We start from the raw sequence: 18,906 nt of genomic DNA on the forward strand, positions 1-18,906 counted from the left end.
CAGATTTCTCAGCAAATAGCTAACTAAATACTTCAGGAAAATCCTGAAATTTGTTCTTCTACGGCAGCCAAGTGAGAGAAAAATAGAGAAAGAAATAGGCCCTACAAGCCAATAAATATAAATGTAGATTTAGTAAATAAATAATAAATTAATATGTGCGATTAGGGGTCAACACCTGTAGCACGTTAATGTATGCCAACCCTTAGCATTCATCAAGTATCGTGGTGTACACAACCGTACTCAGGGCCATATTTAGCAGGGGAAATTATTGCTAGACCGTTAAATACAGGCTGTGAACCTGAACTAAACAAGTCTCTCCTTCAGTCATGAAAAGGGGGTATACGGTCACAGAACGTGGCATCCCAGTGAACGGCAACCAATGCTCGCTCCCGCGAGCTTCGGAAGCCGTTCACTGGGATACCACGCTCGCCCCCGCGAGCATCGGTAGCCTCTAACTGGGATGCCACGATCTGTGGCCGTATCCCCCTTTGAGTCATGTTGCTGTTTCTGACGGAGGCGGCGCGACGGACCAAACTCAACCGAAGTCACCGCTCCACCAACGGAATCGTCTACCAGCGATACCGTGTTTCTCCACGATATCACTCATAACGGGGGAGAGACAACCTCTCCAAATTGAACTCATTTATTCTCTCGGTCTCCCATGAGATATAAAATATGGCCAAATGGTGTGGAATAATGTATATAACTTTGAAAAGGCCATCGTAGAACTGGAAACGCATTGGGCCGGGGAAGACGGTTGTGAGGTCGGCTAGAGAGGTCGCTTTCCCCGGCAGGACCACCACCCGGCAGCGGTCAGGGATGTTGACAACCAGCTACTGGTCTGTCGTTGGTTTTTTCGTTTTATTGGTTTGGCTAGCGATGGCAACTGGCAGCACACAGAAGTGGCAGCAGCAGACCAGGTCATGAGGTATATTTGCAGTTATAATGGAGTAGCCTATACTAGTTCCAGTGAAGCCGCGGTTTGCTCTGTCGAGCCCCGCACCGTCGATGCGATGCAGAGCGGGTATCCATGTATAGGATAGCGGGTATCCATGTATAGGATAGCGGTGGGTGGCTTGCTGGTTCCGGGTGACTGTGCGGCGAGTTGTAATCTTGTATTGCTTAACAGTGTCAGTCCAATTTGTTTAGAATGAGCGACCATGCTGTGAAGGTTGAGCCTGACCATACGACAGCATCTAGTGGAGACAAGGACAATGTTGTGGTTACTGAGGAGCTGGTGCTCGATACCTCCCCGGCCGCCAGCCTCTCGCCTCCTGTGCCCTCTTGTGTCCCCTCCGCCGCCGGGGTACAAGGCTCAGCGACGCCCCTCGCAAGCAAGGACAAAGCTCGGAGTCGTAGCAAAATGGGCAGAGATGACAGGAGTACAGAGGGAAAAGTAAACACTGATATTGGCTATGCGATTTCAACCCATGTTGGTAAGCACCTTAACCGGTTGCGAGGTGAGAAAGTGCTGCAAATCAAGTGTGCTGGTAGAGTGATGCAGGGAAAGCAGGAGACGAATGGCAACTCGACCCACCAACGGCCTAGAGATCGGCATGAACCTGGAAACAAGCATCAACGAAAGAAGAAGCCAGTGACGGTGGATACATCCAAAGCAAAAACATCACTGGAGGCTCTGAAAATGAGTATCAAGCAACTTAAATGGAAAGAGGTATGTGTATTGGCACAGTTTAATTGGTTTTCATTGCCTATACTGTACTGTCCTATATTGCAAACCAGTAATAAAGTAAAGTGAAGTATTATTGAAGAAGTGTGTTTGGGCCTGCATGGGATAATAAGTCAACAAAAACTTTACAGTTTGACACTAGTAGTGCAACATTAATGACACTGGGCCTAGCATTATTATCATTTACCCATGGAAATGGGCACTATTTATAAAGTCAGTTATTAATAGGCCATTTATCTAAATAAAGACCTACTCATCATCATCACTGTTTTTGAATGCTAACCATTTTACCCATGAATGATTCACAAGACGTGAGTGGACATGGGCCATCATTTGAGAAGCCACCGTCACTTATAACAATGTTGCTTGAAACGCATAAGGTATACAATTACAGCAGTGTGCCTGAAAGTTTGCCTTAATCATTTATAAGTGGGCTAATTGATATGGGCTGCCCTGCTCTGTGAGTTGAGCACCATCTGGTCGGTCCCAGAGAAGTTTGAACGTGATGCATTTAGTACCTACCTACTATGGCCCACTGGCCCATTGTCTCTGTGGACTTCATTATTAATGTCATGTTTTTCTTTACTGTTGACTACTCAGTAGCACTATACCTTACAATAGCAGAAGATCTGGTATCTCTCGCAAGCATGCGCAACCACACACTATCCCTCAGCATGATTGAATTTAAACCCAAACACAGAAGTTGGACTGATCCTATGTCAAATTTGCAGATTATCCTCTCAGCCGTTCACGCCTAATGGCCGAGCATGTCAGTTTGAAACTCGAGTTAGGGACTCATAGAGAATCTTGGTATTACTCTAATCTACACAGACAACAATGCTCTCCGCAGGTGCTGTAATATGTTGTTGGCCCAGTTTAATTTGAATGTGTGTTTTGAAGGATGAAGAGGATGAAGATGCAATTGTCACACATACTTTGTTTTCATATGCAAATTAATTAAATTCGATTTGCACAGCCCTCAATCACACAGTTACAGTCTCAAATGGCTTACAAGTCATACATATATGACATACGATAACGTGAAGGCTTTTTCACATTATCTTTAGCCATGCGTGTGCAATGGCTGCTGCCAACTGTTGGGCAGCATATGGTATCCGTGGTTAAATGATTAGATGTAAACCCTTCTAATCCAATATACTTTTAGTCTTCTTTAGAGCATTAGAGAAACAAGTCACACGTACATTAACCAGTGACCAATAGGTCTTGGTATTTGAATGCAACATATCTTTGGGTAGTTTAACCTCCATGAGTGGTATCAGTCAGAAACACCTTATTTTGAGAATGCCTTTCATGGCAGCCAATATGTCTTAAAGAGCTCATTCGTCTGTTTAACTTTTATTTTCAAATGGATGAAACCAAAAAGAAAAATAGTGTTATGCAAGATAAGTCAGGTCAATTAAGCACTGTTCATCCGATCAAATCAAGGTATTTATTGATTGTACCATATGTGGGGTTGCCGTTCAGTGGGGCCTTTGTATACATTTGGGAGGGTTGCTCCTACTCTGGATGGTACCAAATTAATTTGACCTACATCCCTCATCAGATTAGTTGTACATGGCCTCCTGGGAGTGGTATTCATAGCCGTCTTGGCTCTATGTCAGGGTTTCCCTTTTACACAGGCTCACATTAATGAATGGTGGCTGAATGAACGGCTGAGGTGTTTGACTCTGACGAAAAGTCTATAGGGTTAAAACCCTGTAGCCTACTGGTAGGCGTCGCTTAGAGAGCTATACTTGAAAGTGATTACTGACAAAAACATAAATGTCACAATCTTTATTCAAATGATAACACTACAGTACAATCTGAACATGCTTCCCTTAGTATTATTATGTCATTCATAATATGGTTTTCCACCATTGTGTACCCTGATACCATGTTGTACACAAATAACAACCACTTTGTTTTGGTCTCAAAATGATATAATACAGCTTCCTCAGAGCACATTTTCAAAATTTGGCTTTCAAAAAGGACACCTTTGGTTTCAGATTGTGGGGAACATGATATTGCCGGATTTCATTTGATATGTTGCATTACTCTTGGGTTGTGTCCACAAGAGCATGGCCTCCTCTGTTGGCTACAAAGGTATCTTATTCAATCGACAAAGGTGGCAGTTCAAATGTCAAGAGGAAACAAAGTTGTGTTGAGTGTGCAAAGCATTGCCATTACATTTAAATTAGGGCATTTATCAGTCGCTTTTATCCTAAGCAAATTACAATAAGTACATTTGTCAAAAGAAAGAAAAACAACAATATATCGCTGTCGTGGTACAGTAAAGATATTCATAGAAACAAGTGCCAAGCACTTACAATTGGTAGGTTAACCTCCCCATATACAACAAATAAATCTCTAGGAGAAGACGCTACACAATGCTTAATACTATTTTGAAATGCATCTATTCAAACATATTTGTAAAAGGCACAATTCGGTTTGTATACTTTTTGTTCTGTTCTGTCTTTGGCATTAAAGTAAAAAATAAAATGCTAGAAAACATATTTTGTGTAATTTGTTGTTTTCAAGCATTGCCCTTTATTACCTTTGGTAAACCGTACACACACAATTGATTTTCCCTCGCATTCAGGTTGCTAATGGCGGCAGCATGCAGTGCTTGCTAATCCTTTAACAATGCCACTACATCTTCTTCTTCTTCATACTCTTCATGGCTCATTATTGGAAAACACAAGTAGGATTACTGATGCATTGATAACAGTAAAAAAACAAACACTCTAGAATGATTCATATTTTAGATTATAATTTCCATAATAATTTCAACTCAAATTTACATTTGTTATTATTATATGTAACAGTATGTTTTTTTTGTACCTAGCTTTATCATTCAACAAACCTATTGATATCCACTTGCAACATGTTATGTTTTGTCATCAGCAAACCAACAAGTTACCTTTTTCTTTCTCTGTTTCAGTGGAAATCTGAGCATAATTTCAGATCAGTATAAAGATGGGTTACGATGATAGATGATTTGAAGCAGACAAATACTACCGTTGATTTGACTTGTGAGAACTGATCAGACTAATCTCTCCCTCTCTGGGCAGTTTCCCCTGGGCCGCCGGGCCGCCTGTGATATCTACTGGCATGGGACGTCCTTCCACGACAACGACCACATCGTGTCCGGACAGGTCAACAAGTTTCCAGGTAGAGTCATGTCAATTTCTACATAAAACTACAACGATGACTTGGTTTAAATGTTGTTTAGGCTTGATTCCACCTGAATGAGGAGTGAAGTTAAGATTAGTTGGATGATATTGCACATAATGGAAACATAAAACTAGTGATAAGTGACATTCCTTTGACTAAAAAGTTAAAGTAGCAGAGCAGTTTATTGATTTAAAACTCTTTCCTACTTCCCCAATGGCAGTGTGTTAAATCGTTGACCGACCCTTTAAGTGCGATGCCATATTCTACCTGTTGCCTGCAGGGATGATAGAGATGCTGAAGAAGATAAACCTGAGCAGGGCGCTGCGCACCATGCACGAACTGTTTCCTGAGGAGTACAACTTCTACCCCCGCTCCTGGATCCTCCCTGACGAGTACCAGCAGTTCTCTGCTCAGGTGAGCAAGCGCTCGCAACCAAACCCGGACCCAACCAGAACCAGAAAGGGCCTATACAGGCAGACACCCCCTCCCTGCCATTTTATGCTATTGGGATTTAAATAGACCTGTGGTGCAGCATAATGGATTTCCATGCTGTGTGTGTGTGTGTGTGTGTGTGTGTGTGTGTGTGTGTGTGTGTGTGTGTGTGTGTGTGTGTGTGTGTGTGTGTGTGTGTGTGTGTGTGTGTGTGTGTGTGTGTGTGTGTGTGTGTGTGTGTGTGTGTGTGTGTGTGTGTGTGTGTGTGTGTGTGTGTGTGTGTGTGTGTGTGTGTGTGTGTGTTTGCTTTTCAACCAGGGATTGATATTCGAATGTGGGAACTGCCCTATTCTCGTCTCCATAGGGCATCATGATTAAAACTCTTCTAAACCATCTAGGTACAAGTTTAAGTGTCATGGATTGCCAAATTTAAGTGAGCAATAGGGAATTGTACTTCAGTATTAGAGAGTTGACATATTCAATTCCTTTTTTACTACCATTACTTACTACTACTATTACTTATCTGGTCGGTGTACAGGTGGAGCCCTGTGGTGTGTTCTAGAACATCTCACTCTTTAAAATGACAGTCTTTCCTTATATTCTCAGCCTGTTCCTCTCATGTGAGCCTCCGCCGCTGTCTTTGTCCTCCAACAGAGTAGTGGGAACTGCTCCATATATGGTCGCGCTTGAGGCCTTTCCTGTTTGAGTGTAAGCTTCTCTCTCCATCTGACATGACAGAGGGCCAAAAAAGCCTCTTGATGTCAACCAGTGGCTAATTTTAGACCCAATTACTGGTTCAGCGGACCCGCTGATGTTGAAGAGCCCTTTTATAAGAGACTAGTGAAACGCTGCTTTCGTGAGGAAGAAAAATAGTCCTTCAATATTCATCGCTGCAAAGCTCACTATAATGTTATAATTATACACACTTAATACAAAAACAACGTCTGGTTATTTGGACAGATAATTTTGGCCGGCTCGATGATGCTTCAATCCTTCACTAGGAAGCAAACATTCAGTCAATACTGAATGTTTTCATGAAGCAGATGCTAACGAAGGGGTAGGAGTGAGGCATCTGCAGGATGTCTGCAGGTGGGGTGCAGATGTCGGAGGTCGAAGCCACAAACTTTATGCTGGGAGTCAAACATGCAACCCACAATCCTGACTTTTATTTAGCAGTTTAAGCAAATTTTTATTCATTATGGTTGTTATTATGGTGTCCACATTAGTCATTGGCGTCCCCTTCTGCGTACGGTTCTGTGTGGTGTTGATACGTACATCACTTGATACATCTCAAACCATGGTCTCTAAGCCGCAGCGCTGCAGAGGCTGCCTGTTGTATCCCAACACCTAGCTACAACGTTGGGTTCAGGATAAGCAGGTTAGATGTACAGAGCAGCTGTTAATGCTGATTGACGTATACACTGCCCGGATCCACCGCAGGAGTCATGAGAACTGTGCCGGTGAAACCAGAAACAAAAGCTTAGTCATCCCTTCGCATCTCATAGGGTTTCAGGTCTCTTATAGAGCTGGATTGTCTGGCAAGGGATAGCACTTAATACAGAAATAGCTTGGGTAGGCAGAAAGTGGAAAGGTCGGCCTATAGAAGCCACGTATGGAAGATTCTCATGGCTTTAAAACTGTAGGTCATCTCGTGCAAGTAAATGGCTCACGAGGCTTGTGTCGAACTTCATGAAGACCTTCCTCCTCGGATTAACCCAAGGACATACTCATTTCTGTTGAGTAAGGACTGCGTGTCGGACTGTTGTTTTTACTTAATTGATTAGTACCAGGTGTTAGAATCATGAAATACCTTCTAATTACTGACCCGCTTTGGCCGTTGGGTGAACTGCAGCCTGCTGGAGATCAATCATTCAGAGCACTGCAGTGCGAGCTCAGAGTTTAGAAAGAGAAACGTCCCAGGTCAAACATATGGGAGAACGGCCTGTGGACTGATCTCCATTATATTTGACCTGGGATGCAACACAGATTCTCGAAAAAGTCTAATTTTCAAAGTTAAATTAAAACCTCTTCATATAATGCCATTTTGAAGCAATATTGAATTGTCGAAATCCTACATTCTTCCCTGCAAACATGGGCATCCAATGTTATTATATATTTTTATTTTTGGGTTACTTATTTCGCATTTTATGGACATTAGATTGAGGATGGACAGTAAAGTGCACTGAGAGAGGTGAATTGTAGCCAATGTCCACATGTTGGAATTGAGCCAGGCTTCTAACCACCCAGCCGCCTTCATTCTCTGTTCAATCCTTCAGACTGCGACACAAATTTGTCCCATCTTTTACATACTGCAGGCTTTCTAGAATACAAGTTGCATATTAACCTTAGTAGACAACAACCCTTTTTCCCTTGCAGTTAATGTCTCGCACTATCAGAGTTAATGAGGAATTAAATGGAGTAGATGAGGGTTTGATTGAATGTAAAAAGTACTTCAATTGAAAGGCAGGCTTTCATCTCTGAGGCCTCTAAGGCAATGTGGATGGCTGTATGAAAGTAAATAATCAAAATGTTTTCTGTATTTCTTTATATTAGTTATGTGTGCTAAACATCAGTGCTTGATCAAAGCTTATAGTTTATTATTTTAGCTATACTGACTTACCTTTTGAATGTTCCTTAATTATTTTAGAAATGTTATTTTCAGTAATATTTTAATATTCTCAAACATTTCTTTCCAACCATACCATATTTTTCATGTCAACTTCCACATCATCCACCTCCATTAATCGGGGATGCCCTCTACCCCCCCCCCCCCCCCCCCTCCCCTCCCCCAGATACGCGGGCTGAAGGACAGTGACGCGGCGGCCCACCGCACCTTCATCGTGAAGCCGGACAGCGGCTCCCAGGGCGAGGGCATCTACCTGATCCGTGAGGCCAGCGAGGTGCGGCTGGCGGCGGGCTCCCAGGCCAGGCAGGCGGTGGTGCAGGAGTACGTCCAGAGGCCCCTGCTCATCGACAAGCTCAAGTTCGACATCCGGCTGTACGTGCTGGTGAAGGCCCTGGAGCCGCTACAGATCTACATCGCCAAGGAGGGCCTGACCCGCTTCTGCACCGAGCCCTACCAGGTACGACGCTGGTCCCCTTCTGCACCGAGCCCTACCAGGTACGACTTTGAACCGCTCACAGGCACACAGCGCGGACGGCAGGACGTGATTCACAGGAAATCACAGGATTACAAAATAGAAGCTGCTTCAATGAGAACACCACGGAGCACAATTCAATCTGGGATCGTTTGGTTATCCTGGACAGAGGATGATGTCATTCCTTCGTTCATGTCTGATGAATGCTTATTTTTCCTCAATGTTTATCAGGGCAAACGCATCAATTATCACGTGATTTTCACCTCATTCTAAACTATTTGAGGATAAAAAGTACCACTTTATATGTGTGATGTGTGAAAATAGGATTAGGAATTAGGAAAACGCAAATCCTTGACCCACGGTTTGAAGGGAAACGTGAGTGGGTCGCTTTTCCCTCCGTCTCTTAAGTGTTTGTGTGTCCCCTCCACAGGAGCCCAACCAGAAGAACCTGAGCCACGTGTTCATGCACCTCACCAACTACTCTCTGAACGTGCAGAGCGACAACTTTGTTCACTCGGACAGCCAGAGCACGGGCAGCAAACGTACCTTCTCCAGCGTGCTCTACCGCCTGGCCTCCAAGGGCGTGGACATCAAGAAGGTGTGGTCAGACGTCATCTCGCTGGTCATCAAGACGGTGATCGCCCTGGTGCCGGAGCTCAAGGTCCACTACCAGGCAGACATCCCGCCCGGCAAGCCCGGACCCACCTGCTTCCAGGTGGGGCGTCCAGGTCTGAGGTGTAAACCAGCCCCTCATGCAGAAATGGCACATAAAAAAGATTTTGAAACAACCAAAAGTTCCCTCTCGCTCAGGTCCCTCCCTTCCTCTCTCCCTCCCCTTCTCTCGCTGGTAAAAAGTGTTGCATTTCACACACCTGTGATTGACAGGCATGATGTATTCCCCTGAACCCATCACAGAGGAGATTGCAACCAATCCTCAGAAATCGTTGAAATTGGCTCACAGGCAGGCAACTCAAAGTGGATATTCTCACAGCGCACCTAACAGCTCTCACTCAATTACAGCTCTCACTCACTAACAGCTAACTGATGGCGTTGACATTTCTAACTGATGACACTGCAGCCCCTATAAGTGTGTGCTGTGAAACAACCAAATAGTATTTAATTCGGTTTTCCTCGTGTGTGTTCAGTATGTTTGTTTGGTAAAACATATGATTGGCAATTCATATGTTTTCTTGCTCTTACACCCTCTTACTACGATGTTCTAGGCATGTACTTTTATACTTTTACAGCATATAGTGAATAATCGAATGTTCTCCACACGTCCCTTTCTAGTAAGAAGGAACACGAAAAGTAACCTCTATATGCTTGTTGCAGGACAGACCGAGACGTTCTGAGAGCTAAGCTTGCGTGTCCTGTCTGTGTCTTAGATATTGGGGTTTGACATTCTGCTGACCAAGAACCTCAAGCCGGTTCTGCTGGAGGTCAACTCCAACCCCAGCATGAGGATAGAGCATGAACAGGAGGTGAGACATTCTGGCTCATCAGTTCACTCTTGTTTCATCATCTTAGCACTGAACGTAACGACCATCCTCATACCGTGCGTGCGTGCGTGCGTGCATGTGTGTGTGTGTGTGTGTGTGTGTGTGTGTGTGTGTGTGTGTGTGTGTGTGTGTGGGGTTGGTTATAGGTTGCCCCAGGGGTGTTTGAGTATGTTTCCAGTCCGGTGGACGAAGACGTCAAAGTGTGTGTGATCAGGGACACACTGAGGCTGATGGACCCTGGCCTAAACAAACACGGGTAAGGTCAGGGGTTGCGCTGTATTGCATCCGTACTGTGTGGTTTTACATATACATACATCCGCATGCACGCACACAAACACGCACACCTCCGCACGCACGTGCGCACACACACACACACAGGCATAGTGTTTCAAAGTGTGTCTTTATCCTTATATTTTTCCTTTACCATTAGCACGCCTTGACTCAAGAATCGAGCAACACCAGCTCATAATGGTGTTGATTTGAATGTAATTATAGCTCAGCTGTGATTAAAACGCACACTGTTCTGCCGGGTTTGCCCACGCTCACAGGTTGACCAGCCCACTAAGAGGCCCCTCACACCAACAACACTGCAGCTGTTATTTTCCTTCAGCTTTACTTTCTATATGTTCTTTTTAATTAGCATTGTGTGATAGAATGTCGGCAAGCTAACCCTTTTGAAAGTCACCTCTGGCTCTGGCTCTGGCTCTGGCTCTGGCTCTGACTCTCTCTCTCTCTCTCTCTCTCTCCCTCTCGCTCTTTCTCTCTCTCTCTCTCTCTTTGCATGTCTCTTTCTCTCTCTCTCTCTCTCTCTTTCTCCGCATCTCTCTCTCTCTCTCTCTCTCTTCATCTCTCTCTCTCTGCATCTCTTTCTTTCTCTCTGCATCTCTCTCTCTCTGCATCTCTCTCTCTCTCTCTTTCTCTCTCTCTATGCATGTCTCTCTCTTTCTCTCTCTCTCTCTCTCTCTGTCATTCTCTCTCTCTTTCTCTCTCTCTGCATCTCTCTCCCTCTCTCTGCATTTCTCTCTGCATCTCTCTCTCTCTCTCTGCATCTCTCTCTCCCTCTGCATCTCTCTGCATCTCTCTCTCTCTGCATCTCTCTCTCGCTCACTCTCTGCATCTCTCTCTCTCTCTCTCTCTCTCTCTCTCTCTCTCTCTCTCTCTCTCTCTCTCTCTCTCTCTCTCTCTCTCTCTCTCTCTCTCTCTCTCTCTCTCTCTCTCTCTCTCTCTCTCTCTCTCTCTCTCTCTCTCTCTCTCTCTCTCTACCCTTGCTCCATCTTGTTTGGGATCTGTTTTTGCCAGTGAGCAGAAATTCCTTTAGGATAATAACTCTCTACATCCCTCTCCTCATATTAATGTCTAGACATAATCCCTAGCATTATACCAGAAATCATTATTCATTGTGAATGACTTGTCCACTGTCCGGGGGGATTATTATTATTATTACCTACGTATGTAAAGTCTGTCTCCATGGATTCTGAGTGTCAGAATAATGGGCTGTGGTCAGTCACAGTGATTAACTGGCCTTGATGGGGATTGCACAGACATGTGTATCGTGAGCTGGTGAGCTTGTGTTGTAAAGATGTTTTGGTTTATGGACGCCTTCGTTATCGCTTTCAGGTTTATGGGCATCTGGAGTTTTGAAAAGTAAATTCATGAATCAAATTAATATTAAAACATAACTATTATTTATGAGCAATTAGAACTATTATATAAGCCATTAAAAGTTTGAGATGTAGCGTCTGGTGCTGTTCAGTTTGAGGGTTCACATGTGCTATCCAGCCTCTTGCGAATGTCTTCAGCAGCAGATGGCCAAGCAAGCATAACATTTACAATGTTATTGTTGTTAAGATGTCACAGCAAACAGCACAGATGTATCTGCTTATTAAAATCAACAGATACAAAATAGTCTGCCTCCCGGCCTGCAGCACCACAGACTCAATCTTTCTGAAAGCCGTCCTATCCACACACGCCTGCCCTCTGAACGCACGGTGCCACTAGCGCACTGAGATGTTAAAAGAAGGCAAGGTCTAGCTGTGGTTTTAAAAGCAAGGTCTCATCAGTTCTGCAGACAAGCTTGTCTTGTTCAGTGTAAAGGAAAACTACTCTTGTGTGTTGCAACTGTCTGACAGGACATGGATGTCTCCAGATTGCAGGACAACGGGACACTGTGCTGTGACTTTATTTGAAAGGCACCTGCACGTTGTTGTCACAGTCAACTCATGTCTGAGGAGAAAACACCCTTTGTGATGCACACCAGCTTCAGCTAGGCCACACACTTCATTATAGTCCCCCTCGGTGTCGGTCCTGGGCTCCCCAGCGCCCATATTCTCCTTGATCCTGCTGTAATTGCTTTCTTCTCTGAGTGATGAGGCGTGACAGTATTTACTTTTGATTTCTTCCTCGCTGTTTTCACCATTGAAGGGTTACTGCCATGTCGTGGATTCTGACGAGTCGGTGCCTTGCTAAATGGGCGCAGGATCCAGGACTCGTGCGTGGGGATGATTGATCCCATTAAACATTGAGTGCGGCTCTCGGATGCCATTCACGCTGCTTAATCATTTATGAGCAAAATGCCTAAAAGGTGTGTGTGTGTGTGTGTGTGTGTGTGTGTGTGTGTGTGTGTGTGTGTGTGTGTGTGTGTGTGTGTGTGTGTGTGTGTGTGTGTGTGTGTGTGTGTGTGTGTGTGTGTGTGTGTGTGTGTGTGTGTGTGTGTGTGTGTGTGTGTGTGTGTGTGTGTGTGAAGAAGGAAAGCGTCTGTGACTAGGAAAAGTGTTTTTATTTTTGATGAGGACATGACATTGTTTTTGACAATTTTTGGAGCCATTACCGTATATTCCAGTGCCGGTGGATTTGGTTCCCGTGTTTGTGCACCTATTTTGAAAGCTCTGCCTGAAACAAGGCTTTAAGACATTCACACGAGTCCTCATAATCCCCTTATCAACACTCCTGCTGGGCCTCAGAGTAATCCTTGAGGATTATACCACATAATATCATATTAGATTATTATATCATGTTGGAGATTATGTTGCTCTCTGTGTCGGTTCATACGAGGGACTCTGCGCCTTGAAGTAAATTAGGAAATCAAGAAGAAATCAGCTGCTAGACTCTTTGATTTTTCTTCTGCCCCAACAGGAATTATTTTTAGCATGATCTAACTCTTTGAAAAGCTTACCTGGAGGCATGTGAACTTGCTAATTGATTTCATTTTTGTGATTCCTATAATTTTATATTCCCCCTGCGTGGGACGGAGGCTGTGGGAATGAATAGATGTAGGTTGAGATAATGCCCGCGAGCGTGCGTGTGCGTGTGCGTGTGTGCGTGCGTGCGTGCGTGCGTGCGTGCGTGCGTGCGGAAATCCCCACAGTCTGTAGAATGAGTGAATCCTCATTTCATTTGTTCAGTTAATGAACTTTGTTTATATTTGTGTATACGGCCACACAATATATAGTTTATCGATTTCAGGTTTATGCAGGTCTGGAGTTCTGAAAAGTACATTCATGAATCAAATGAATAATAATACATAACTTTTATTTATGAGTAGGTAGTGCACTGCAATGCATCATTTCTGTTCCACATTAATCCCTTTCCTGCATTACCGTATCCCACCTCTAGGTGTCATTAAAACATCACTTGGATACGGTTTTCCCTGTAGCTGCCTGCCTCTCAGTGGGATCCTCCTACTCCATTGAAGTCTGTGTTGAAAGAGCTATGGTTGTTTGTTCAAACCTCCACTGAATGAGTAGTATGAAGTGTCTGATTGTGTATGTCTCAGGGGCTTGGCTCCCGATAAACTAGATTAGATGGTGAATGGTGAAGTGTGCCAGTGTTGTGTGCTTTTTGTATATTCGTCTCTTTAACACAACCTTAGTGACAGGTCATTTTACGTGCTTACTGACAAGAATACACATGCAAACATGGAATTAGTGGATTATCTTGCAGAGTCACTTCAAATCCAATGAAGATAAGTAATGGTTCTGTCATCAATTTTTCATTTTTCATCAAGCGATGTTCTTTGCTGTATAATTAGCGTGGACGTATTGAATCAAAGTGATTTGCTGAGAATGTTTTTTAGATTGCTGTGCTACATCAAATGCCAATTCCCTTATAGTAGTTAACTTCAGTGGATACCAGCTCAAAAAATGGTTGTTCATGTAAAAACTGGATCAGCCAATAAATTGAGGAGTGGCGAGATAGAATGTGGGCATGGGGGTCGGACAATTAATCCCACCTTAAATGTTTAGCTCCAGCTGTCTCATACAGTTACCTGCTTGCGTCTGACCCTCACCTGCGTTCTCCATTATATTCCCACCCAGAAATGAACTACAAAAGATGACTAGAGCTCCTTTTCCTTCAGGGTAAACCACCAATAATCCCTCTCATTTATGTGCCCTTGCTGTATACTCTTCATACGGCTGTGCTGTATAAAGCCCTGCTATATAAACCTTTTAGAGACTTTGCTTGTGCTGTGCTGATAAGCCACTCAATCAGGAAACCTGATTGAGTGGCTCAATCAGGTCCACACAGAAGTTCTCAAGAACAGTAAAAACAGTAGATCTTAAAGTGAAATCACCTGTTGTGTGGGGTTCTTCTTCAATAACCTATTGGTGATTCGCACCTCTTTAGGAATGTTTTGATGCTTGTATTTGGGTACATTTACAAGCATCGTAATGAGGTTCTGTGTTTAAGGAGAACCACGCAGGTGAGGCAGCCAAGCTGCAGGTTGGCCTTGCAGGCAGAAACCCATAGAATGAACCAATCTCCTCCTCTCCTCCTCTTCCTCCTCCGTGGGGGTAATTGATCTCACTCCTCCCTGGCACGGCGCACCACTGATGGCATAGTTGAGCAGCGGGCCATGCCAACAGCTAATGATTCCACCGTTTGTTTTCCCGGTTCCTAATTACGAGTCCTACCTCCAGGGCGGCCTAGCGCCACCTCCTCTCATGCTATATCACACGTAAACAAGTTTTTAGGCAACACTGTTTGCCAAAGATAATTACAAGGCAATTAAGAATTAAAAAAAAAAACTGGAGCCGATGGTACTTCAAAAAGTTCAATGTTGAGAACCGATTTAGACGGTGTGCCTAAGTTGGCGCGTAACAACGTTAACCAAATGTACTCGTTCAACAAATGTGCTTGGAATGTACTTAGAAATGTGGTAAAAAGTACAACTACATTGAGTTTCTAAGTGTTATTCGCCAAACATTCACGACTCTTATTCCCCTTTTAACCACCATTATCATCCCATTCGCTTTCAAATAACGGTCCTTTTGCTCGTTTTCTCTTTCTCTTTTCCACTTGCGGCCCCCCAGCCACCCACCTCCAGCAGGGGGCGGTGGCGCGGCCCAACAGGGCACGGTCATAACGACGAAGGCTGGCCCCCCGGACAAGGCCCCGGAGGAGGAGCCGGGGGACGGCCTGCCCACGCTGTGCCTGAAGCAGGTCTACCCCAAGTACACTAAGCAGTTCCAGTACCTGTGCCTGGTGGACCGCATCGCCACGCTTTTCCTGCGCTTCCTGGGCATCAAGGGCAACATGCGGCTGGGCCCCACCGCCTTCCGCACCTTCATCAGGTACTGGGGGACACTGAACGGCGAGCTCGCTAGCAGCTAGCCAGGGTGATATAAAGTTTAAATGGTGAAAGCTGTTCTAAAACAGGGACACTGCACAATTATACTGTTTTATTATACGGCTCGGCTAGGTTTAATTTACCGATGTCAAGAAAAGTGAATTCATTGCCGTCTTTGGTATCACTCCGCAAGTAGTCCGGTAACTTATCAACCCCAGCGTACTCGGTTGCTAAGCGACGTCAACGTCTTTGGCGGACCATTTCTCTGCTGATCAACCCTACGAATGTTGGTAACAAATAAATTGTAAAAAGACACACGCGTGAAGTTATTTTTTCGTTTTGGCAAGTAGCCGTGTAATAACCGGGATAATGTATCGGACGTCGCTGGTCTTTATCGAAAATAAGCTCCTTGAGTGTTATTTTCCCGATAATGACCGGCATTCTATACATTATCCCTTACGTAATTGCCCTTAAGGTGCTGTAAGATTTAAGATTTGTTAGAAATGCAATCGCAATCCTTTAGCTTTCGGTGAGTTAACTGCGCTGTGAACATATCTGTACTGGTTGATGTCAGCCTGACTCTATTAGAACATTTTGGATTTTAGACTACTTCTGGACAGTTTCTGACCAATCAGGGCATCTCTTTCCTGATTGGCTCAGGGAATCCCTGTCATGTGAAAGGCAACACTTTTGGAGAAATATTATGAATTATTGTCTCCCTATACAGATTTCATCGCTAAAGATGACAACATGTTTCAATGTCTGATGCCTCTGTGTGCAGGTGCTGCAAACTGAGCAACTCCAACCTGCCCATGGCGTCGGTGGACATCCTTTACATCGACATCACGCGGCGCTGGGCCGCCTCCACGCAGGACTCCAGAGAAGCAGGTCAAACACCCACCCAGACACATGGTAAACACAGTCCAAAAGAACCTCCCACACATGCTCATCATGTGAACCTACCATCTCCCATGCTCATCTACCACGCCCGTTTACAATGCAACAATGCACCGTGCCCCTACGTGCAGAAATCTCCCATTTACAAACAGTTTGTGCGCTTACCACGCCCATATAATCACTAACCATGCCCATGCAGCCACTAACCACTCCCATTTACAAACTGTTTGTCTTTGGAGGGCTAGCCACGCCCATTCACCCGCTCCTCTCCGCCCACCCCTCCTCCCCAGGCATGGGGCTGCAGGCGTTCGTGGAGGCCTTCTTCCAGCTGGCCGGGCGCAGGTCCAAGGCGGCCCTGCTGCGGGACCAGGTGGCGTCCCTGCTGGAGGTGTGCGAGGCCCACCTGGACGGCCCGCTGAGTGCGCTCCCCGTGGCGGCGGCGGTCTCCTTGGAGGACCGGCGCTCGCTGAGCCGCGGCCGGGCCATGGCGCGCGAGGCCTCCAAGCTGTCCCCTTCGTCGTCCTCCTCCTCCTCCACCACCCATCCCCCGCCGCTATGCTCCCCTGCGGCCCCGCGCCGCGCCGTCAGCCACGACCAGCGGCTGCAAAGGTCCCGGCACGGCCCGCTCAGGACCAACCTGGAGAACTGAGGGGTCAGGCCTCCCCGGGCCCCGCCCTGATACCCTCCTCCCGCCTCGCCCCTGAGAGAAGGGTCAGCGAAACAAACTCCAGCTGCTCCGGAGGAGCTCGTCCGTTGTGGCCAACGGGGCGGCCTGCTGTCTGGTTCCTGTAGCTGGCAGCCTTTTAGCTTCTGCAGAAAAAATAAACAAATCTCCCGAGGACTGTCATGAGGTCCAACCTGATGTGTTACTCACACTAGGGCCTGCATCGGGCCTTAACGTTCGTAGACGTATCTCACACCACGGCAGAGACGATAATCTGCACCTGTAGAGTCAACGGTCGCTTATTCTAATATGCAACACGTCCAGCCCTCCTGCTGGAAACCCGCAGTCGAGTTGGAACTTGGCTTTTGAGGATTTAGTGGTTAAGAAGTGTCTCTTGAATGACATGCCTGATCCGATCACCCTAAAGTCACCGTGGCTCTTTATACGTTGACTTGAGATGGAGGTTTTTACTGTTGATTTTGGTATCATTGTACTCCACTTTTACCTTTGTTGTGTGTCCAATGTTTGGTTGTGCGTGAGTCCTTGGTTGTCTCACGGGTCTGTTTGAAACACACCTATGTGTTGTGATGCCTCAGTACCCCCCCCAACCGAGGTGAACCCGTCCTCTGCAGACGATAATCTAAGTATTGGAACCTGCTAAGGATTTACATAAACACGCGGCTCAAATGGAGTTATTAATGCCATCCGACATCTACAAACCATTGTGTCTGAAACTCAGGTTTCCGTCCACTTGTGTGGTTTTAACTTGATTTAAATTCTAATGTTTCTCATAGCATTTACTAATTCCTCCAGTGATGGTGGAGGCTTAATTGCATAACAAAATGCATATTTTTGATAAATGACCGATTAAGACCTGACCACAGTAGCATCAGAGTTTTAAAGAACATCTTATAAATATTCATCAACCCAAAGTATTAATCAACTTGACACTAAACTTATGTGACATTATGCTAAGCAACTCTAACAGTTATGCCTTTTAATTAAAATACTTTTAATTAAAGTAAACCAAAAGAAAAGCTTAACTCCATGAAGGAAGGACCAGAGGCCTGTTTGATGTTCTGACTCCGCTGGGACCCCACTCCCACGTCCTCCTCTCCAGGGACAACCATCACTGTGGTGGTAAACTACTGTACACACACTGGTGTGCTCACCAAACACCCACAGGTCTGAACACTGATGCCCTGTACACCGGTGAGGATTTGCACAGTACCTTTTTTACTCTTTGCACATATATGAATGTAAGGGTGAATGAGTATATTTGTATGCGTGAGCGTATGACAATATTTATTTGTGGAGGCTTGTTGAAGGACTATGAAGCCAGTGGCTCCACTGTCTATATAGCTCTGTGAGCCGTTTAGCTCAAAATGATTCAATGGGATAATAAACAATGAAAAGGCAAATACTAAAAAAAATTACCTGCGTCTTTATTTTTCTACAAGCTTGCTACAGGGACTGGAGGCCCACAGCCGTTATAAAACATTTGTTACAATAACCTGGCAACCCTAAGAATCTTTAGGGAATGCATTAATGTATTTCTTTCTGATACAATTAAGTCCAACAAAGCCTGCTAGCTGTCTCTAAAACCTTGGAGTCAAAGTACTTCATTAAAGGGGTGATATCATGGCACCAGGTGTGAGTGTGGTTATGCATTACAAGCCGTTTGAAAATCTGCTCTTTCGTGTGCTTCAGTGACATAAGTGGGCGTGTCCACCTTGATGTATGATGGATAGCAGACATCTTTAAATTTTGCTTCCCCTGTGTTTTTTTTAAATTCCTCTTGGGACGTGCAGGCAATACTTAATGCATATGTTTAAAACACATATTAAACTGGCTTCCTTTAGTTGGTAAGGTTAGACCTACAGCACTGT

General features: G+C 45.0%; 1 protein-coding gene across 2 annotated transcripts; it reads left to right on the top strand.

The window, feature by feature from the left end:
• The first annotated feature begins 470 nt into the window (after nucleotides 1-470).
• On the top strand, nucleotides 471-18,429 carry ttll11 (tubulin tyrosine ligase-like family, member 11). 2 transcript variants are annotated; one of them, XM_056589422.1, is made up of 10 exons: nucleotides 471-1,672; nucleotides 4,759-4,858; nucleotides 5,142-5,275; nucleotides 8,086-8,376; nucleotides 8,822-9,106; nucleotides 9,777-9,872; nucleotides 10,037-10,146; nucleotides 15,200-15,460; nucleotides 16,238-16,368; nucleotides 16,644-18,429. In XM_056589422.1, the coding sequence occupies exons 1-10, from the start codon at nucleotides 1,151-1,153 to the stop codon at nucleotides 17,000-17,002; spliced, it is 2,289 nt and encodes a 762-aa protein (XP_056445397.1). In that variant the 5' UTR covers nucleotides 471-1,150; the 3' UTR covers nucleotides 17,003-18,429. The 2 variants fall into 2 exon arrangements, with proteins under 2 accessions (XP_056445397.1, XP_056445398.1); XM_056589423.1 differs by having other exon boundaries at nucleotides 16,238-16,344.
• The last annotated feature ends 477 nt before the right edge of the window (nucleotides 18,430-18,906 follow it).

The sequence above is a fragment of the Gadus chalcogrammus genome, chromosome 4, assembly GCF_026213295.1.
Source record: "Gadus chalcogrammus isolate NIFS_2021 chromosome 4, NIFS_Gcha_1.0, whole genome shotgun sequence".
NCBI classification, from domain to species: Eukaryota; Metazoa; Chordata; class Actinopteri; order Gadiformes; family Gadidae; genus Gadus; species Gadus chalcogrammus.

Excerpts from the sequence above, each read along its gene's own strand:
- ttll11 (XM_056589422.1), top strand. The coding sequence starts at position 1,151 with ATGAGCGACCATGCTGTGAAGGTTGAGCCTGACCATACGACAGCATCT. Across the intron at positions 5,276-8,085 it reads ACCAGCAGTTCTCTGCTCAG|ATACGCGGGCTGAAGGACAG; the intron begins GTGAGCAAGCGC and ends CCCCTCCCCCAG. Across the intron at positions 9,107-9,776 it reads CCGGACCCACCTGCTTCCAG|ATATTGGGGTTTGACATTCT; the intron begins GTGGGGCGTCCA and ends TCTGTGTCTTAG.